Below are 20000 nucleotides of genomic sequence, written 5' to 3' on the forward strand. Positions count from 1 at the left end.
AAATGATGATCTGGGCCACTTTATTCTATAAAGCAGTGAAAATAGGCGCAAGCATAAGGATTTGAGCCTATTTTATAATAATCATCAGCTGCTTATAGTCGTTATGTGTTGACATATTTACGGCCCCGTGAATTCTTGAAGGCTCTTTTGTGATTTGCTTTTCTGGGGATGGAGTGAAATCTGCCTTTTTGGAACCTACCTGCACCGCTCGCTGCCTCGCAGGCGACACTATAAGACGGTTAGCCGTGACACGTCGCTCAAACAAACGCCGTCAAACACTCACTATATTCAGTACTTGTCACAGGAAATCTCCTTGGCAGCTGATATGAATAATCACTCGGCTTCTCTGTACAAATCTTTTGACAAGCGTGGATCTCTTTTTGTTGAGATTATTTTTACACGGGGAGGGAAACAAGGCGGGATCCTCCTCGTCGGCACCTGCGCCGCTGATTCGGGGCAGATGGAGGATGATCCATGAAACACCGTCAGGACCCGCGGCGGAACAGCCTCTTCATCACCGCGGAGCTGTTGGTCTCCAGAGGTCGGCGAAGGGCGTCCGGCCGGGTTTCCAGCTCCGTCCGGGGGCGCGAGTGAACAGGCGGCGCTGCTGTTCTTCCACCTCCGTCGGCCGCGTGCGTGAAGTGCAGCTGGACGTGAACACGCCGCTTATCCAATCACAACACAAACAGCTGTGGTTGTCACTCCTTCCACTGCTCTGACCCGCGGGTGCTCCTGCACTTTAGCTGCAGCGGGAGGCGCTTCCTCACTTCGCTCACTGGACTCCTTCCTACTTCCTCGCTGTCCTAAGTGCTCCTCTGTTTTCTACTCCCCTGTGCTCGCTGTCAGTCTGAAGAGCTGTTTGAGGCCGTCGCATGTGCTCAGTATTCATGAATCCAGCACGAAGCTGTGGCTCTCATCCAGCGCATAACAAACATATGGTCCTTGTGTGCAGACTCAGTCTATGGGTCGATGGTGAAGCAGCAAATGAAGGGCTCTGTCATGTTGGGTTGAGGAGTTGATCAGTTACAAGAGATGATAAGTTGAAGGATTCGTTAAGATAAGTGGAGGAAAGCGTACAAAGATCAAGCTAGTTTGTCTTTGACTCACACACACACACACGCTCTGTTTCATAGGAAAGCCCGAAGCATCAGGGCAGCGGTGCCAAAGACATTTAAAATAAAAGGTCTCAAGGGCAGATTTACATCTTGGACACAATATGGACTCATTTAGTTTATAATCAGCTTTTTATACCTTACAAATCCTGGGCAATAGACTGCAGACACGTCAGCGTGGATGCAGCCTGTTTGCTTGTCTGTACGGAGAACAGAGAGAGTAGAAGGAAGTGAGTTCATTAGATTAATTATTAAAACTGACTGACTCATTTCATATGTAGGTCATGATTATAGGAGGAAGTCCATTCCTTCCAGTTGCAACCGGACCCGTCAGGCGTTCGCCCGCCTCCATCGAGGCCGTGGTCGACCTGTACGATCCCCGCGGGGCCAGAGTTCAGCTGCAGCTGCAGCTGCAGCGATGCTACAGGTGACGCAGCCAAAGTCACGTCAGCTGTTTCCACCCACACAGAGTTAAATAATTGGGTGAAAGCGCTCGTGAGACATGTGTCATGTGCTCAACGCAGCAGCAGCTGTTAGTTGCTATTCAAACACAAAACATGCAGTCTTTAATTACATTCAAATGTGTGGTTGCAGAAACCAACTTGTTTCAATAAAGCTGTCATTTCCCAGAAATCCCCCGGAAAAAGGGGGTTAAAGGTGACTCAAAGTGCAGCTACACTAAACAGTTCCATCGTACTGTACAACTGAACCAAATGTTTTCACTGTACACAAGAGGATTCAAACAAAAAGTCACAATAAAACCAAAAAACTACCAAAGCAAAACTCACTTCAGGTCACGCTGTAGTTTCTGTACGTGTTGATGTCATCAATATCCCACAAACACAGTAGCTCAAACGTTGCCCAGTGATTCCACAGCAAACAGACCTTGACACGACCTGCCTTCTGTCCAAGGAGCAGAGATGAAGGGAAACAGCACTATTTATAATTTAAATGCCACTTTTAGGAATCAGCTTTTAAAGGCAAGAACATTCAAGAAGTACATGATGAATAACAACAGACACAGGTTTCAAACCACATTTATTATTTTAGTGCTTGTGAATACTGTCTTTTGTTGTTAATATAATTATTCCTTTTCCATCAGTGATTGAATGTGTTCATGCATGTATGTGACGCTCTTCATGAGATTTGCCTTTCACTTCCTGCTTCCACTGCTCTTATCTGCCACCAAATAGTGTGTTCGCGGCCTTTCTGCTGAAATGCCCGCGGCGCCAGTCCTTGTGTTGTTCATTCCATCAGTCTGTTCTTAACCTCAAAGCAAATATAAAAAGTTAAAGCTCAATTAAAATTTAATTTTCAATGCAGACCCTTAATGGTAATCACGTTTCGGGAAAGGTTTTAATTTACTCCTCACTGTTGATTAATTACGTGGATTTGCTCCAGCTATTTCCTGTGTTAAACGTCAGTTAATTAGCTGACAACACTGGATGGTATAATTAATATAGCTGTGGGGCGGGGGTGGGGGTGTCGCAGGCTGACACAGACCCACCTGCTTCTGTGAGAGCGTGAGCTTGGTTCTGGTCCGAACGCTTCAGACATAGAGCTGCTCACGCTGCACCGACCGTGCAGTGGATAAATGATGACCCGTGTTGCACTGCAGCGAAAAGCTCTCTGTCAAAGTAGAAGCTGTTTGTCTTTAGAGGTGCGTGAAGGGCATCCGCAGCCCATCATTTACACTAGTTTTGTCTTTATGCCTCTACACCCACTATTTATCCTCTTCCACGCTCACGTATTGTAACACAAGCCTGGCACTAATTACTAACATTTAATAAGTGTTCATTTAAGACAAAGTTGTATTAGTTGTTTGTTGCTTAATAATGGTCTGAGCACAAACGCGTGATATATTTCCACTCTATGTATCATCATTAGGACAGTGCTGCCTCCAGCTTGTCTTCTCCGTGCCTCTGTTGATGTGTTGAGTGCAGTTCTGGTTCGGGCCGTAGGCGCCGTGGACCCGCTTGCTTTGTGTTGATGACGCACAGTAGGGCCCTGAGGAACACCCCAACCACTGCTGGTGTCTCTGATGCAGCTGGATCCGTGTCTGCTGCTGGTGGTGGTGGAGGCCGAGCTCTGGCAGAATCTTCCACTACTTGGGATGAACTGGAGCTGCTACCAGACGACTTGATGAGATCCAGCGCTAAACGCACGGCCTGCACCCGATGCTTCATCAAGGGACGAACCTGCTGCCACACCTGCTATTTATCAGCTGTTGTCCAAAACACGGACGACCTACAGTACACCTTGTACCGTCTCCCAGCACCTTGCAACACCTGCACAGATGTGACAATAGAACCAGGGTTGTACCCATCAGGGAGCTGCTGTTATTATGCACAACATTCTGCTAATGGAGATGTCAGTCATCTTTAGCAGAGCGTTTTACAGGTTCTGCAGTGTGACACGGGTCCTGTCTGAGTCACATAAACAGCGTTTTATTCCTTTTTAGTTGCATTACTATCCATGTCCAGCCTAAACCTTTGGTTTGTATGTTGGATGTAGAGGTTCTATGAATTGAACATCCTTTGAATCAGGTTTGGTGTGAAGTAAAATGAGGCGTCGCTGGTCTGTTTGACTCATGCTCCACTCTGTGGTTTATTTATAGAACGGCGGACCTGTACGGGCACTGTTTAAATCCACCAGAACAAAGCTCTGGGAGGCGGCGAGAGTGGCAGTGATTCATAGTTCAACCCACAGTCCCTCTCTCCCCAAGTCCCTCCTAATTAAAGCCGGAGCATATGGCCTTGTGACCACGCGAGCACAGAGGTATCTGAACATTTTTGGCATCTTATTTTTGTCATCGCTGGCAATCAAGTCCCTTTAGCGTTCCTTCAGAGCAGTGGAAATGAAAAGCATGTCACCTTGAGGTGTCACCAGCCACATCTGCCCGCGTTTAAGGCACATCAACACTGCGTCAGTCGCTCATGCCGCATGCGTCCGTGCACATGCTGTATGTCTGAACAGGCCACAGTACGTTCAAATGAGGCACCACTGACGAGCAAATGTTATAGAGATACAATACTCAGTACGATATGATAACAGTAACCCTGGGTAGTTTAAACTACTCCTTGGTTAATAAAGACACTGATCATATTAACTGCTCATTACAAATAATGAGTGTATATCCATCACAGCCTGGTAGGTTTTTCACTTTTACTTATCATTTGGTTTGTGATGTTTTCTATCAGAGATGTTTGATAGCGTTTATAGGTGTGATGTTGTCAGTCGACAACTCAGAGAAGAGAGAGAGAAATGGCAGCGAGTCAATTGAGTTGATTCAAGAAAAACGCAGTATCTGCACGAACCTTTACTAGATCTGAAGCAGGATGTTTGTTACCTTGTGTAGTCGTCATGTAGGTGTGTGACTATTAGCAGCCTGGTGATCGATCACAGACTGAGGACCATCGATGAAGTGTTTCTACAGATCTCAGGTGGAGGTTCCGTATTTACTGTACTTTAGTGGAGGCGACGCACACAGGTGTCGGTGAGTCATCAATAATGTCCTCATATGAACAATCATTCATTAAACACCCAAAGCTTGTGTTAAAGGTCTGGTTCACTTCAAGACTAAACCAGATCCACAGAAGACACAGACTCAGCTGATGAGTCCAGTGTCAGAATAGAGCCGCATCATATAGAATGTGCCCTATAGACGATTCTACGATCTCCTTTACTTGTTGTAATCCTTCACATCGTGTATAAAAAATGGTTTCATGTTCGAATTTACACCAAAGCAAGTGCGATTTTAAAATTGACCAGCGACATTTTTAGACAAGTAAGACAAGAAGCCTCACGTGGTCCTTGTGGGTGATCAGGCCCACGGGCGCCATGATGGTGACCCCTGATGTACAGCATGTTTAGCACGACCATTATAGAAGATCACATATAATGTGAGCACAAAGCCTTAACGTGAGTGGGAAGTCATTAAATGTGACATTTGTAGTGTTTGAACCAAACTCAGCAGCTCAGCTGAAGTCAGACATTAATGTCTTTACCACAGTGATAATAACAGACATTTCACTTTCCACCGCCTGCTTCAACCTGCTCCTGGCTCCACACATGTAATTTGAAAAATGTGTATTAAGTAGATAAATATACAGCGAAAGGTTGAATTATTTAAAGGGATCTTTGTTTCTGCTTCTGCGTCCAAATAAAACTTGTGCTCTGTGAGTCATGCGTTTCAGTGGAAGCCGTCCAACACTGGTGTGAATGTCTCAGTCTGGACATATTGGGCCCAGCAGCTCCAGCGGAACCGAGGCATTATTTAGGTCTGAGTTACATTTCACAGCAGTCGCGGTGACGCAGCGACGGCCACGACCGTGCAGTAATGACAGGATCCACATGGCTGAGAGCCCTTCTTTCTGCAGGGGGTCACGCCTATTGTGACTGTGGACATGGTTCTTCCGGCCGGAGTCCGTGGGGCAGTAATGTGGGGATTAGTGTGAGCGCTTTGTGGAGCCCACTGTACCTACATGAAGGGAGACGAGCGCTGCTGGTGAAAGCCTGTTATGATCCTGCTTTAACCTGCCTTCGCCTTGAGTCCTGGTGTCTGGAGCCAGCGTTCTGCCTGTGCTGTGGGAGACGCCTGCAGGAACCAGCGCTACATTTAGTCTCCCAGTAGATTAGGGACCGGACCTCGTGCTTTATGACTGGAGCCCACTGCTTTAGCAACGAACGCCACTCTTTGGCCTCTTCTTCCACTCACTCCTCTCGTTCCTTCCTACTAAATCATTCATTCGCAGGCTTATTCAGGAGTGAAATGGAGCACAGGGCAGGCTAGTTAATGGGGTTCTATGAGCCATAAGATTACTTTCCTACCTGAGCTCATTCCTATGAATCTTCCTTAGAGGAACGACTAAAATAACAAACCATTTGGAGCCGCAGGCAGCGTTACAGGAGGAGTGTTTAGAGGAGGCCGTCCTCTCGCTCTCCATCAGCTCTCGCTGTCAGGCATCGCAAACCCACGCCTGTCGCATATTCTCTGCCCCGCTTCCCGATGGGATGGAGTCACAGATGTTAACAAGAAAACTCAATTTACATTCCCCAAGTAGTCTAATTGGGGCTGGAACAAAAACTGCAGGAGCCTTTTTTCTGTCCCTTTCCTCAACGGAAATCACAGGTGATATTGGGTTTTTCTGCTGACACTTTTCCCTCTTTCAGCCACTCAGCTATTTAAAGTGTCCGCTGTGTTTGGGGATTTGTAAATCATTACCTGTATTATTCAAGTGATCTGACTCGTTTAATCGAGTTGTCTGCTTTGTCAAAATGTCATCAGCACTCCTGCATATCTCAATTTGATCATTGCTGATTGAAAGAGCCACAATAGACTTATTATACTCAGCGCCTTGTTTTAAAAGCTTCATTCTACCACGTTCAAACTATATCAGTCAACATCCTGGTTAGAGTCTCGTTGTGGCCCTGTTTCTCCAAACACTACCTGCTTCATCTGTTTCTTTTTTGCTGTTTGATTAATCAGGACTAGAGCAAAAATAGTAACTCTGGAGCTAAAGTGTGTTTTTAAACCTGGACTCGAGCAGTCGCTCCAGTCATCGCTGCAGCGCTCGTCCTGGACTCCTGTCGTTCAGCGTAAACGTTCAGAGCGTTATCTCTGTCATCACCTTCACCATCTATCCTGGAAGGCGGATTGACCCCCTCACAACCCCCTCACAACCCCCTCACAACCCTCTCACAACCCCCTCACAACCCCCTCACAACCCTCTCACAACCACCTCACAACTGCCTCACAACCCCCTCACAACTGCCTCACCCCACCAACCCCAAACCCCCCCCTCACACAACCCCCCTCACCTGCCACACCTCACCCTCACCCCCTCAAACCTCACAACCCCCTCACAACCCCCTCACAACCCTCTCACAACCCCCTCACAACTGCCTCACAACCCCCGCACATCCCCCTCACAACCCCCTCACAACCCCCTCCCAACCCCCTCACAACCCTCTCACAACCCCCTCACAACCCCCTCACAACCCTCTCACAACCACCTCACAACCCCCTCACAACTGCCTCACAACCCCCGCACATCCCCCTCACAACTCCCTCACAACCACCTCACAACCCCCTCACAACCCCCTCACAACCCCCTCACAACCCCCTCACAACCCCGCAGCACCGGAGTCAAGGCCGTGTCAAGGCTCCAGCGAATGAAACGTGGCTCCGCCCTCGATCCTGCTGCTTCCCAATGATGCCTCCCAATGAGAGGGGTCGACAGCAAAGCCTCAGATGTGAAGCTGCTGCTACAGTGTAGCTTGTATAGTAGCTACACACTATTTTAATGATCCATTAGGTTGAAACCAGCCTGAGTGGAAATAGATGTAAAGAAAGTTGAGCTTAACTTCAGCGTTGGTGTTGTTGCTCGGCTTCACTGTCTAAATAAGAAGACGGATCACTGCATAAAAGCTCCAGTAGCTGAGGTGTGAACTTTGCATTTCCTTGTGGGATGACATTTTTCTTCCCACTGGACTTTTTCCACTCTCTCTCACAGAACAGGATTATTGATTCAGTATTACTTTGATTTATATAAGCGCTCAGCACCGGGCCTTGCTGGGTCATGTCAGTGTGACTTTACCATAAACGAGGAGCAGGCTTTATTACAATGCCTGCTTCTTACTGGCTGTGATCACTGATTGGTTCCTGGCGACGTTGCTGTCAATCAAACATTTATTCTGATTTCCTGTTTTTATTTACATACTGCATATACTACTACTATGGAAGTGAAGCTTTTTAGTATTTTTCATTTTGTTTTTTTTTTTACAGGCTGCACAGTAAGTGCTTAGCCACCTGCCGCTAACAAAGAAGAGCTGCTTATACGTTGTCAGACTGCAGAAGCCTGTTTTATTAAGGCATTGCTTCAGAATAATGTGGGCCCTGATTTCTAAATTTAGGTTCCTGTGCCCACATTGAAGTCTTGATGGTTGTTTGTGAGCGTGGCTGCAGCCATTTCCTCCGTCCTAATTGCTGCTATTTTGGTTTGGAGTTACAGAACGTAGCGTTAAGCTGCAGACCTGTTCCACAGTTCCTCTTAATGTCTGTGAGCGTTTTCTGTTTGTTCCTGAGCCTCCTGTCGTTTGTTTCGCTTTATGTCTTAATGGCTGCTTCAGCCTGAACACTACCTTTTCACTTCCCTGCAATTCAGTACATTCACTGAAGTCTGAAAAAAAGCTGCTTCCACATTCTGTTTCCTGTTCGTGTGTACAAACTGTTCTGTCCTGACTTGTTCAGGCTTTTTATCTCAAACGTGATATTTTCTCTTGCTTGTTGTTCTCTTGAGTTGCTGATGATTCTACCTGGTGTTTCAAGGTGATGGCAAATTGGAAGAAACAGTTCTCAGATTGCTTTCTTGGCAAAGTTGCAGTAGCCATTCTGCAGAATGAAGACAGGTAATTAAATACACACTGATTACGAGGCTCAGTGCAGTTGTCTCCACATCAGAAGTGACTCATTGTGAGTGTTGAACGTGTGATCTGTCTGTAATCAAACAGCTGCTCGACCACCGATTTCCAAACACAGGATTTCATTAAACCTGCACTTTATCACTCATGAAGTCGTGTTTGTCTCAAAGAACAGAACAGATCTGTTTCTGCACCTCTTCCTGAAGTAATGTTTCAGCGCTGGTTGTTGAATGACTGGTGTCGTGACAGATTCCTCTGCGCGTCTTCTGTGTTTTACTCCTGCAAACATTCAGTCAGGATTAAACACACGCTTGTCACCGTTTGGTTTAGGCACTAAACACACAAAACTCTCTTTTGTCCTAATAGTTTCACCGTCCGTAACTTTCAAATATGCAAAACAGTTATTTGGCTGGGAAACTATTTCTGCTCGGTAGAGTTTTTTCTGAGCCCTCTTTTTTTTGACCAAAGCCACATTTTACTTCCTGCTTTAAAGCACATAATGGTTATTTATTTGGTGGCTGTAAAAACGATTTTTCCCTGAGTGGTTTTGTTATTAGAGAAATGTTATGCCCAGCGCTTTTACAAAGAGAATCCGCCACAGCGCAACCCTGAACGAGCTGCTCCTCTGAAACGTCGCGGCAGCGAGCGGGCGAGCGAGCAGAGAGAGAGAGACTGTGAACTTGGGATGTTTGCAAAGTGAAGTTCAGTCAAATTAATCATTCTGTCAGACAATGAGAGCAGAGCACCCCAGGGCTAAAAGGGAGACAAGGCCTTTCAGCAAGAAGAAGAATACGCCGCGCTGCTGTATATGTTTTGGGCTTGTTATTCGTTTTCACTGAGGGAGGAGGGGGCTGGAGCTGGGACGCGCTCCTCTCTGTGCAGGGGATAGATCTATCGTTCCAGGGAGTCATTTCCCATAAGAGGGGATAAATGGATGTAGCTGAAGGTGAGGACAATGCAGGAGCATCACATTTGGAGGCTTATTCATCAAGTTCATCGCTGGTGTCGTGCCTCTGCCAAATGTTGCATTTTCATAGAACCTTTGGACCAGATCTGTTACTGACCTCAGCACACTGTAACAGTAACAGTAAGAGTTCGTCAGGCTTCAAATCCAACATCTGTCTCTTTTTCAAATGAGTCATAGACTCTCTTTTATACAGTATTTATATACTGGTTCAGACTTAACACTTCGGTCTAACAATTTCATCTGAGTCACTTTTAACAAAAACCATGAAAAAGCTTCAATTGCATGTATCTGTGTTTTATTAGATATTTCTGCAGTTGCAGAAGCGGGTGGAAATTGCTTGACATTCCACCATCACGTTGGACTTCACGCGGCACTAACGTCGACACCAAACCTGCAATTACAGCCGAAGTGAATGCTTCTGCGACGCCGCGTGGCCGCTGGGATGTTATTGTGCATATGCAACCAAACGCTAACGCTGATGTGCGCGTTCCTGCACAAATAACAGAATATACTGATTATTAATGATTGCGTGGGTTCTGCCCCGCTCCGTCCTGACACACGTCAACACGCGTTTTGCCTAATTAGTTCCCTGTAGAGGTGAGTGTGAGCGGTTGCCTGTTGCTGCGTGCTGGCAACCCCTCCACGGCGTGGGAACCTCTCCACTCACCCACTGGCACTGGGAGCCACGCCAGCACCCTAATGGTTCCTTACCAGTAAGAGCAATGTATGCCAGTGGTCATAGCAGCATGTGCTAGTACATCTGAGGCACACGTGTGTGGCCTTCAAGGACAGGGCTAAGTTTACTGTAGCTTAAAACTGCTGAAAGGTTAATTAAGCATAATATTCTCAGATGTTTTATTGTCTCAAACCAGGAGGAAAACAGAAAAACAAATATGTGGTATTAGTAGTAGTAAGACAAACTGAATGTTTTATTACAGTATATACATTAATTACCATCATCAACTCCATATTAATAGAAAATATTACAGATTAAAATTCCATCTATAGTTGCCATTTTAAAACATAACATCACAACATCGTGGTCCTAAGTAATGCATGACCACAGCAGTAGGTGACATAGTTGGAGGATAGACTCGTTTGTGATCACCACAGACCCATGAAGCGCCGCGCTCCCCCTCACATCGTTGTCCCGTATCCGTCCTGCATCGCGCTCTTTCAGCAGCAGATGCACCTCTGTCGCCCTCCCGTCGCCGGCTCCCGCTCACGTCTCAATTTATCTCACCAGCCACACGCGCTCCCACCTGTCCCCCCTCCTCCCGTCCGCTCCCCCTCCCATCTAATTCCCACTTCCAAGTCTCCGATTGCAGATGCACAGAAGCGTCTCGGTGGGTGGAATCATCCAGGTTCCTTCTGGATGTGCTTGTGAACACGGTGGAAAAGCCGCGGTGATATACGGCTGTAATCCCTCTGCCGCAGCGCGACACGGCTGTCAGTTGCCATGGGAGACAGGATGATTTATGAAGATTTATATTCTGCTGCTCTGCTTACGGCCCACTATAAGCAACGCTAATGTTAAATGGCTCATTACCAACTCTACTGTCCGCTGTCCTGTTCCATTAAAACACGCCTGTAGTTATCATGCCTAAAATAAATGGGCGTTAACGCTAACGTCTTTCTTCCTCTGTGGTGCATGAGTGCAGCTTCCCTGCGTCTGCGTCTGCGTCTGCGTCTGCGTCTCGTACATACATGCACGCGTTCCTTCCTGCATCTTCTTCACCTGTCACGTCCTGGAGACAGACGCCCGTTACTCACATCTGATTGAGCAGCTGTTTCTCCGACTGCAGTCCATCAAAAACAAATGAGGCGTTATTGATACTGGCAGGGAAAGGTGTGCGACGCCAGACGATAGACGGCAGATGATGTGCGGCTGTGGTGGTTGAAGAAGACACAGGAACAGATACACGCGCTGCTGACGAGTGCAAGTGGTCTTTGAAACCTCTGATCTACATCGAGTAAAAAAGGGGGATTTTCAAATTAAGTGTTAATCAACAATGTCAAAAAAATCTGCTGATTTATCAATTATCTTTTTAAGTGTTGAATTAAGAGTTTGACTATTTAAGCACATGCATATTGAATTTAATTCCTGGACAATGTTCTAACTGACCATCAGTGACCAGTCACTTATTTCCTACACATGATAAGTGAAACCTGCACTGTCAGCACATATCACTCCACTCAGCTGAAACTATGTTTTAATCATCTGGCATCTATGGAGATTTTTCTGCAACCTGGAACCAGGTCTAGTCAATAAATAATGTCATTGTTCATTGTTAGTCTAATGAAAACATTCCACATCATTGACCTTTAAACATTGTTGCGTTTGAAGCTGTTGACAGAAACTGTTTTAGCCTTTTAGGAACTGCGGTTGATGTTATTACATTTTTATTGGACTTAAATAATGAAAATGACTTCCGGGGCTTGAATCTAGATTGAGACAGCGACTTAAATGAGTCCTAATTGTGCTCTAATCATTTTCTGTTGTTAGAGTGGGTGATTTTCAGTTAAAAGACTCTTTAAAATGACTGAATATTGTCCTTTTAGTGAGAGTCACTGCTCCTAAATTAGACATTGTGTTGTTTTTACTCTTTCGCAGCTTGTTCACCGTTTGATAACTGCGTGTTGTCTGTGACTCGGACAGACACTGTGGTCGATTAGCATCAAATCGTACAGAATTTAAATGATGATGAGCCACTAATGGTTTTACTGTTCTCGTTTAACGTGATAAATGGCAGTGTTCAAAAGCTAAATTCTCCGCATGAATATATTTGTCTCAGTTTTACGCTTCGTTGAAATGTTATGAAGGAACTTTGCAGTATATGTTTTCGAACCGATGGAAAAATTAAAGTTACGTTAGTCACAGTCAGAGGTATGAAAACACCCACAGTTAGAACGAATGTGCTGTTGGGCTCCTCTTTCATCTGCCGCTGAAAACTTCATCCCGCCCGCTACTGTTTCTGAATCGATTTTACGTTAATGTTACCATTTGCTGTGTTTTTCTGGTGCAAGGTGAGCGGCGGATCGCGCTCCACTTTGATCTAACAGTGGAGACTTTGTTTGCTTCTCTCTCCTGTCATCTGAGTTAACATTAATATTTATTAAATATTCTTCCTGATTCTTCAGGTAAAGTAAACAAGAAAGTAGAGCAGGGCTCTTTGATCTTATACTGAGGACTGCAGTCTCCTGCACTATGAAGCAAACAGCACATATGCATTGATATCAGACTTTCTCTGTCTGTCTTTACAGGTGTAGTGATGAACTAACCCCCCCCCCACCAGCGCCTGCATTAACCCTCTCTCCCGGGCCTTTCTGCAGGTATGGTGAACTACAGCGAGGTGTCTGGCTACCCGCTGGTTCAGCACTGGAGCCTCCGCTCGGTGCTGTACCACGTCAAGCTCAATCAGTGGGTGCTGTCTCAAGGTAAGTTGCTGAGGCCACCTTTAAACATGGCGTCATCTCTAGACACTTGTTAAAGGCGCATGTGATGCACCAATTCTCACCACCAGCAAAAGTACTGTTATGCTAATCCGCTTCTCACACATAAAGACACCACAGGGTGCGTCGCTGGCTGTATTGTAATGTAGCTCTAAAAGGTTCAAGTTGGGTCCATTATATCAAATTAAAGCCTTGTTGAAACAGTTAATTATGAACTAAATGGCGATGCTGCTGTTTAGCCGCGCAGCTTCCAGAGGCCTCTAAAAGGCAATAAATTGGTTCCCTTTAATCACAATTTAACAAAATGTCACATCAAAAGGGCATAAAGTCGAAAGCTGCTTAAGGAGCACAACCGCACATGAGGACCAGCACGCGGCGACGCACAGCATCCGCTGACTGCTGCTAATTACAGCTTCCAGTCCTTTGTTAGTTGCATTATATTCTTTAAGATCCAATAATAACCAGAGGCACTGGAGAAACAGGGGGAGTGCGGGAGTGTTTGTCATGTTGGAACGTGGGCTATGACAGGTCTTATCATGGATGTGCAGTAGTACATGACCTTTAGACTGTAAAGAAAATGCACAACAACCAGGTTTCACAGCAACTTATTAATAGAGCGATCGGCACCAAAGGTTTGTATGAATGAATCTCCTCCACCTGATGTGTGTGTGCGTTGCCTTCAGACATATGAATTGAAAGGCCAGCGCAAACCTACATACATGTAGGTCATTCTCCTGAGAGACTGAGAGACATTTACTGAGCTGATGTGAAACAAAACAGACCTCAAGACCCCCATGAATATGAGAAAAGGGTCACATATGGCCACATCACAGTACATACAGTTAATGTCAGCATTAAAATGGAGGGTCACAGCATAGAAGGAAATATTAGCATTAGCATTGCTTCATGTTCCTCTATTGCTAAGCTACGATACGATATGATGCAGTACAGTAGAAAGCAGCTGTAGCCTTCGCTTTCTTTCCAGTGTAAATGGTCCAGGACACGTCCAGTATTAATTAGAAGTGCATGTTTGTTTGTGTGTGTGTGTGTGCCACCGTGTGCGGTGCCGTTCAAACGGCCCATTCGTTCTACGCAGCAGCAGTCGCTGCGTTCTGTCACCGAGTCCTGCGTCGTTTCAGGTTAAACAAGCGTTTTACGGATGAGGAAGGACGGACTAAGCAGCACCACACGTGTGCGATGTAGCTTTGTGTTTGTGCGACTCTGACGGCCTGTCACACACACACGCTTCGTTAGGTTTCGTCAGACAGCGTCTGCCTAGAACCTTCGCTTTGAGATCACTGAATGGGCCTTTAGTCAAGTCCTCCTTCTGACAGCTGCTCTCAGGGATTGGAGCCAATGCTTTCCGACACTTTCTCACTACTAAATACATTTCCTATCAAACTGCATCTACCTTTTTTTGTTTGCATCACTGCATATCTCTGTCTGCTGACAGAGTCTGGGCCAAGTCAAATTTGTCTAAACTATTGGATTCGGCCTCGCTGCGTCACTGGAAGTGTGCAGTGTCGCTTAACACTTTGGAGTTTGGTTATGTTTAAAGTGCATGCATTATTCACAAATCCATCATAAACAGTTTCCAAACTGATAAGTGCAGCCACTCTACTGTAAATACAGCCATGACACCTCTAATGCATTTCCAATGGTGCTGCTGTGGTTTGAAAGTGCCTGCTCCATCTGCCGAGGGTACGGCTTCTATTTTCTCCTCACTCAGAGGCCGCGCGGCAGCTTCCATCTTTTTTACTCCCATTTCCCACTTTAGCTCATCATATTTCAACAGCCACCGAGGGGTGAGGCCACTGATTTTTACATCTGATAGCAGAGCCCCCATCGCTCATCCTCGCTATGCTCTCTGTCTCTCACTTCAGCGGCCGCCTAATTTAATTCCAGCGGAGACGTTAGAGCGAACAGAGTGTGAGTGCTGAGATATTAATACTGCTTCCCCCAGAAATGATAATGACAAACTGCTATTACACTTTTGCTTTCCAATATTTGTAGCCAGAGAATCCCACAGTCTATGTGCACATTTTTTTGTACCGCGGTCAATGTTTTGTAGCAAATGTGCTTTCTCGTGCACTTTACTTTCTAGCTGTGCAGTCGGTCGATGAATGTGTTGAAATTAAAACGACATCCAGATCCTTTACAGTCACATCCTTTACTTGTTTCTAATGTAATGTGCCATTACAACCCCCCAAAAGATCCACTTTTGTCACATTGGTTTATGAGCATCCTTTTATCCTATCCTGTCATTAGCTGCCTCCTAAGGGAGCGTCTCTGTCTGCGTTTGCACAGATCCTTAAGCACAACAGAGGATGGCGTTGTCACATCCAGTCCAGTGCCTCGTCTGAAACGCTTCTGGAGATTAAATCTGAGAAGGAAAATTCAAGCCATTGAATTCCATTCAAGCTAAAACAATTCCTTTTATTATAAATCACTTCTTATTCTTAGTATTTGCAATGATGATAATAATAATATGGAGCCCAGGAGGTTCAGGTTGTGAACGCTGCACATGTTCAGCAGCACTGTGCTGTTGGACTGTAGTGGAGCGAAGCGTTTGCTGATTTAACACTGCTGCATCGGTCACACACGCATTGATGAAGCAGGAGAAGAGTTCAATGTATAGAACTGGGTGGAAAAATCGCTAAAATGCAGCAGCTTACGGCTGTCGAACGCTCCCAAACCTACTGATTGACGGCAGCTCAGGGTCGCCTCGTGGGGGGGTCTCAGTTGTGTTGTGTTGTGTTTGTGCGATTGCTTGTTCAGACCTGGACAAACACAGCAGAGATTTTACTCAACCTGTCTCAACACGGCAGGTTTGAAAACGTCCTGAGAGCCGGGTTTGAGGGAAAGAATGGCTCCAGCGCCCTTTATTTCCAGCAAGTCGTGCTTTTATTTCATAGAGAAGCTTTTGCAGAAGCAAATAACACTTTCGTCCTTCGACAAATAAAAAGTGGATTTCGTATTTGCTCACTTGAGCAGACGCACAGGTCTCAGCAAATGCTGCCGAACACTGCAGTGTTGTGTAGATGACTTTAGATGGGAGAACTCCTCATCACCAGCACGTCCACAGCTGCTGTCTGTTGAGGACCACTAGCGCTGTGTCGTCACTGGCTGATTTGCGTTTATGATCCCTGTACTTAATCGTGAGCGAGCGAAGAGCTGAGAAAATGAAAAATGCTGACAGAGAATAATGGCAGTTTGGAAGGAAACAGATTGTAAACATGAAGGCTTTTGTATTCTGTTTGAAGCAGCGGAGGCTCCAAGGTTGAACCAAAGCGTGCAAAACAAAAACATTTTCCTTTCTGCATGATTTAGTTATTCAGCCTGCTACATCAGGTATTCTGCTTTCTGTCTCCTCCGGATACTAATATCTCCGTGATTTCAAAAACCTTTATGTAAATGACTCGAAACCAACAAAGATAAAAAGAAAAGAACAGCAGAGGTTTTTAATCTTAACTGGACACCATCTGCCAATAATCCAAAAATGTGCGGTTTCACTGAAGCTTTGCCATTGGCCTCACACGATGTTAGCGGTTAGCCGCTAGCTGGGAGGCCATTCTTTCTGTCCCTTTGGACGTTAGCGCTGTAAAATGCGATGTTCCAGGGGGTGGAGAGTTTCCTGACCAGTATTAATGACGCGTCCTGTGATTGGACGAGCACTAATGAGGGCCTGAAAGGCTGCAAAATGCCTGAACTAGCTACATGTACAGTACCCCGCCATCTAGCATGACATTTTTAATGAGATGCTGTTTTCAAGACCAACCTCCTGTTTAGCTGTTGCTAACATTGGTGTCTTATGTAAAACGGAGGGTCCGAGAGCCTTCTGTCAGTCCTGAACTACGTCACATGTTCCTCCTCTGCCTCGCCAGCCTTCAGCTCCGCCGTTCACTCCCTGGACGGCGCCACGCAGCGAAGCGACTTCGTCTCCATCCTCAGGGAGTTCGGGAACCACTACGTTCAGGAGGCCGTGTATGGGTTCCAGGAGTCCTGCACCATCTGGTACCCCAACAAGCAGGTCCAGAGGCAACTGTGGCTGGAGTATCAGGACATAAGCAAAGGTAGGACAGGACACACTCACTCACACAGTGGGTGGAGTCAATCCTTGTAATGTGGGTGTTTGCTTCTATTAGCCTGAACCTCGGAGATGCAGCAAAGTCAACGTGTGCTGGTGACTGTGGGCCTGAGGATCGGTCTAAATCCTGCTGTTATTTATACACACTGTGATTGCACTCGTTCCTAAATTCCCATTGCCACATTACACACTCTTTGGTTGGACCACCTCGTTACAAATTTGGAATTCACAGGGGGCTCTGGTACTTGAGCTTGAGAGGAAGTGCTTGCTTGGGGACGCGTTTAAAGCTGACATGGGACTACGTTTAACTCCTGAACAAGCTTCGTGTTGCTATGTTACGAGCTCCCGGTCCCGTAGTCTTTCAGAAATCCTCTTGAGGCTCTTGTTTCAAGCATTGTTTGTTTTTTTCTGCACCTTTGGTAGAAGTTCTGTCTGCTTTGTTGATTGTTATGCTGGGTTTTGGATGGTGTCTGGGCACAATCAACCATGCAAACAAACACCCACAAGCGCCGTTCTCCATCACCCTGTCCATCCAGTACTGACGATGCTGTTCAGCTCGGGGCTGCAGCAGGTGCCAGCTCACTTCACGTCCAATAACAAGAGCTGGTTACGGAACCTCGGCTCTGTTTAAGCCAGAATGTGACATTTACCGCAAACCATTTGGGTTCAGAAGCTCAAGTTTCAAACTTTGTTTAGACACATCAGCTATAGGCTCTTCATAGTCAGTGCAGAATCCCATGCAGAAAGATAAAAGCACACTAATGTATATGTTTAACACAACAAAATTGAAAGATATGCATCTTTTGCTAATCCTCAAGGTAATTTTACTATTTTTTTAATTTAGGGAACACACGACTGCATATCTATGAACTTAATGTTTGTGAAACCAATCTTAACATTAATTAGCATTTTTGTAGAATACCAGTCAGTAATAACTTGCAGTGTTCAGGCATCCCCATCCACAGGCTACAGGATTGAGATGCTGTTTACACACTGCTGCAAAGCTTCACCATCTGTTTGCTCCTCATGCTGATGGAGAACATGTGTCGTAGATCCTAGTATTGCTTTTCTCCATAATCAGCATCGTTCAACAAAACCAAACCCCCACCACTCATCTAATCACTTAATTCTGAGGAGCAGGAAGCTGTTTGTTGTTTGCTGTGCTTATTTCCTTGCTCGACGTGCCACGTCTCAGCTATGCAGCTGCTTTTGTTACTTTCCCTTGCTTGTTTTGCAGCAGAAATAAGTAATCGCCCGTTGCTCAAAGCATTTCACCTTAGTGACTCCAAAGTGTCCGCAGTCATTTGCTTTGTTTGCCTCAGCCACTTTTCTTGCCTCCTCCAGCCTTGTCCAAGGACACCACAGTTCACTCCCTGTTACCTCCACACTGACAGATGCCATTAGATGACTGAGTTTTCCCACCCTCATGAAAAGTGCATTACTCTTCATTTTCAGCGTGCCTTTGACACAACGGTTGCAGAGGCTGCTAAATGATTCAGTCCAATCAAAAAATGCCACGCTCCTTTCTTTTCAGCTTCTCCCTCTCTCCTTTGATTCTCGCAAGAGCAAGGCGATTTAAGTATTTTCTTTAAATTGATGTCAGTGGACCTGCACTTTCTAACAATCCTCAAGATTATATATGTGGGCAGTTGTAGAAGTTTACTCACTGTGTGTGTATGTTTTTCATCACTAGACAAAGTGGGCATATATACTTGAGATACGGCCTGACAGTGTGTAACGTGAATAATATCTGGTTTTAGTGTTTATCTAACAGTGGTAATCACTTTCCTAATGCACATGTTCAGGTTAAAGTTATAATATTTCACAGTTGGTTTGAGCTCCCAAAGAAAATGTCATGAGTTCATCTGCTCAGTGATGGAATTAGGCCCCGCCCATGCATCAGCTGCTCGGTTGGACATGTCAGCACCACGGTGTCAAGCAGTGGAAGTGAAGTGAACAGTGCTGCTGAGATTTAAAGGATGCTGTGATTTGATCAGCAGTGAACCTGGCACATCCGCGTTACAAAAAGCCTGATCAGTGTCACGTGCTTTTTAATATTTGATGTACTGTAAACAACGACCTAGGTTTCATTGTCGCCGAGGCGCTTTTCTGTGAGTCTGGTATTCTGCATGTGTCTGTGTGGGTTTTCTCCCGATACCACGGCTTCTGGAGCCCAAACCTGCAGTAAAGGTTAACTGAGGTCTTTCATGATGCGTAGGCGTGAGTGTGGCAGTGAGCGCTTGTTTCCCTTCATGTGTGGCCCTGTGATGGACTGCTACCGGTCCACAGAGGGCACCACCTCTACTCTGAGTGACAGCTGGGACGGACTCCTGCTCTGCAGCGCCTAGAGGATGAGGCTGCTCAGGAGATGTGTTACACCAGCTAAACAAACAAACACACTGTGTAGCTTGTACCAGTACTACTGTCACCACTGAGTGGTCCTTGGTTTCCCATGGAAAACCTTCAGCGCTCATTTGGTCTTACTGGGTCCTTCTCGTGCATTCTGGTGGTAATATTTTCACAGTTACAGTGTATTATCACCGCCATGATGCTTATAATGGCCAGACTTTTGGAGTGGCTCCCATATACTGTAAACACTGGTAATGAACGTGAACTCTCTGTGAGCGGCGGTGCATTTACTTTGCTGAGTGTGAGCTGGTCGGGCTGCATGGGAAAGTACCTAAGTGCTGCACTAGATGAGATGGAGGGTACAAGGTCCACGTCCGCTCCCAGCTGAGAGACTGGAAGCAGGCGGGTGAGCGAAGGTGCCCGCTAACTTCACAAACTCTTAAACTCGCTACAACTGGGTCTGCTGCTAAATACCCCGCGCATTTTCACAGTTGCATAACGGATGTTGAGCTTTTCCAGATCCATTGTTGCTCCTCTGGTCGCTCGGCGTCCATGCTATTATGGTACTGTATTAATTATGCAGATCGTGCAGATGCCGGCCACATTTTGT

General features: G+C 45.9%; 1 protein-coding gene across 4 annotated transcripts in view; it reads left to right on the forward strand.

Moving 5' to 3' along the window:
- The window catches only part of astn1 (astrotactin 1), a 162292-nt gene extending 145200 nt beyond the window's left edge, over positions 1–17092 (forward strand). For all 4 annotated transcript variants that reach the window (XM_029132985.3, XM_029132987.3, XM_029132988.3 and 1 more), the window contains 2 exons: positions 12835–12939; positions 16839–17092. In XM_029132985.3, coding sequence (XP_028988818.2) covers positions 12835–12939; positions 16839–17077 — 344 coding nt within the window. In that variant the 3' untranslated portion in view covers positions 17078–17092. The remainder of the gene's footprint in view (positions 1–12834; positions 12940–16838) is intronic.
- The last annotated feature ends 2908 nt before the right edge of the window (positions 17093–20000 follow it).

Source organism: Betta splendens, chromosome 17, assembly GCF_900634795.4.
Source record: "Betta splendens chromosome 17, fBetSpl5.4, whole genome shotgun sequence".
In the NCBI taxonomy this organism is placed as follows: Eukaryota; Metazoa; Chordata; class Actinopteri; order Anabantiformes; family Osphronemidae; genus Betta; species Betta splendens.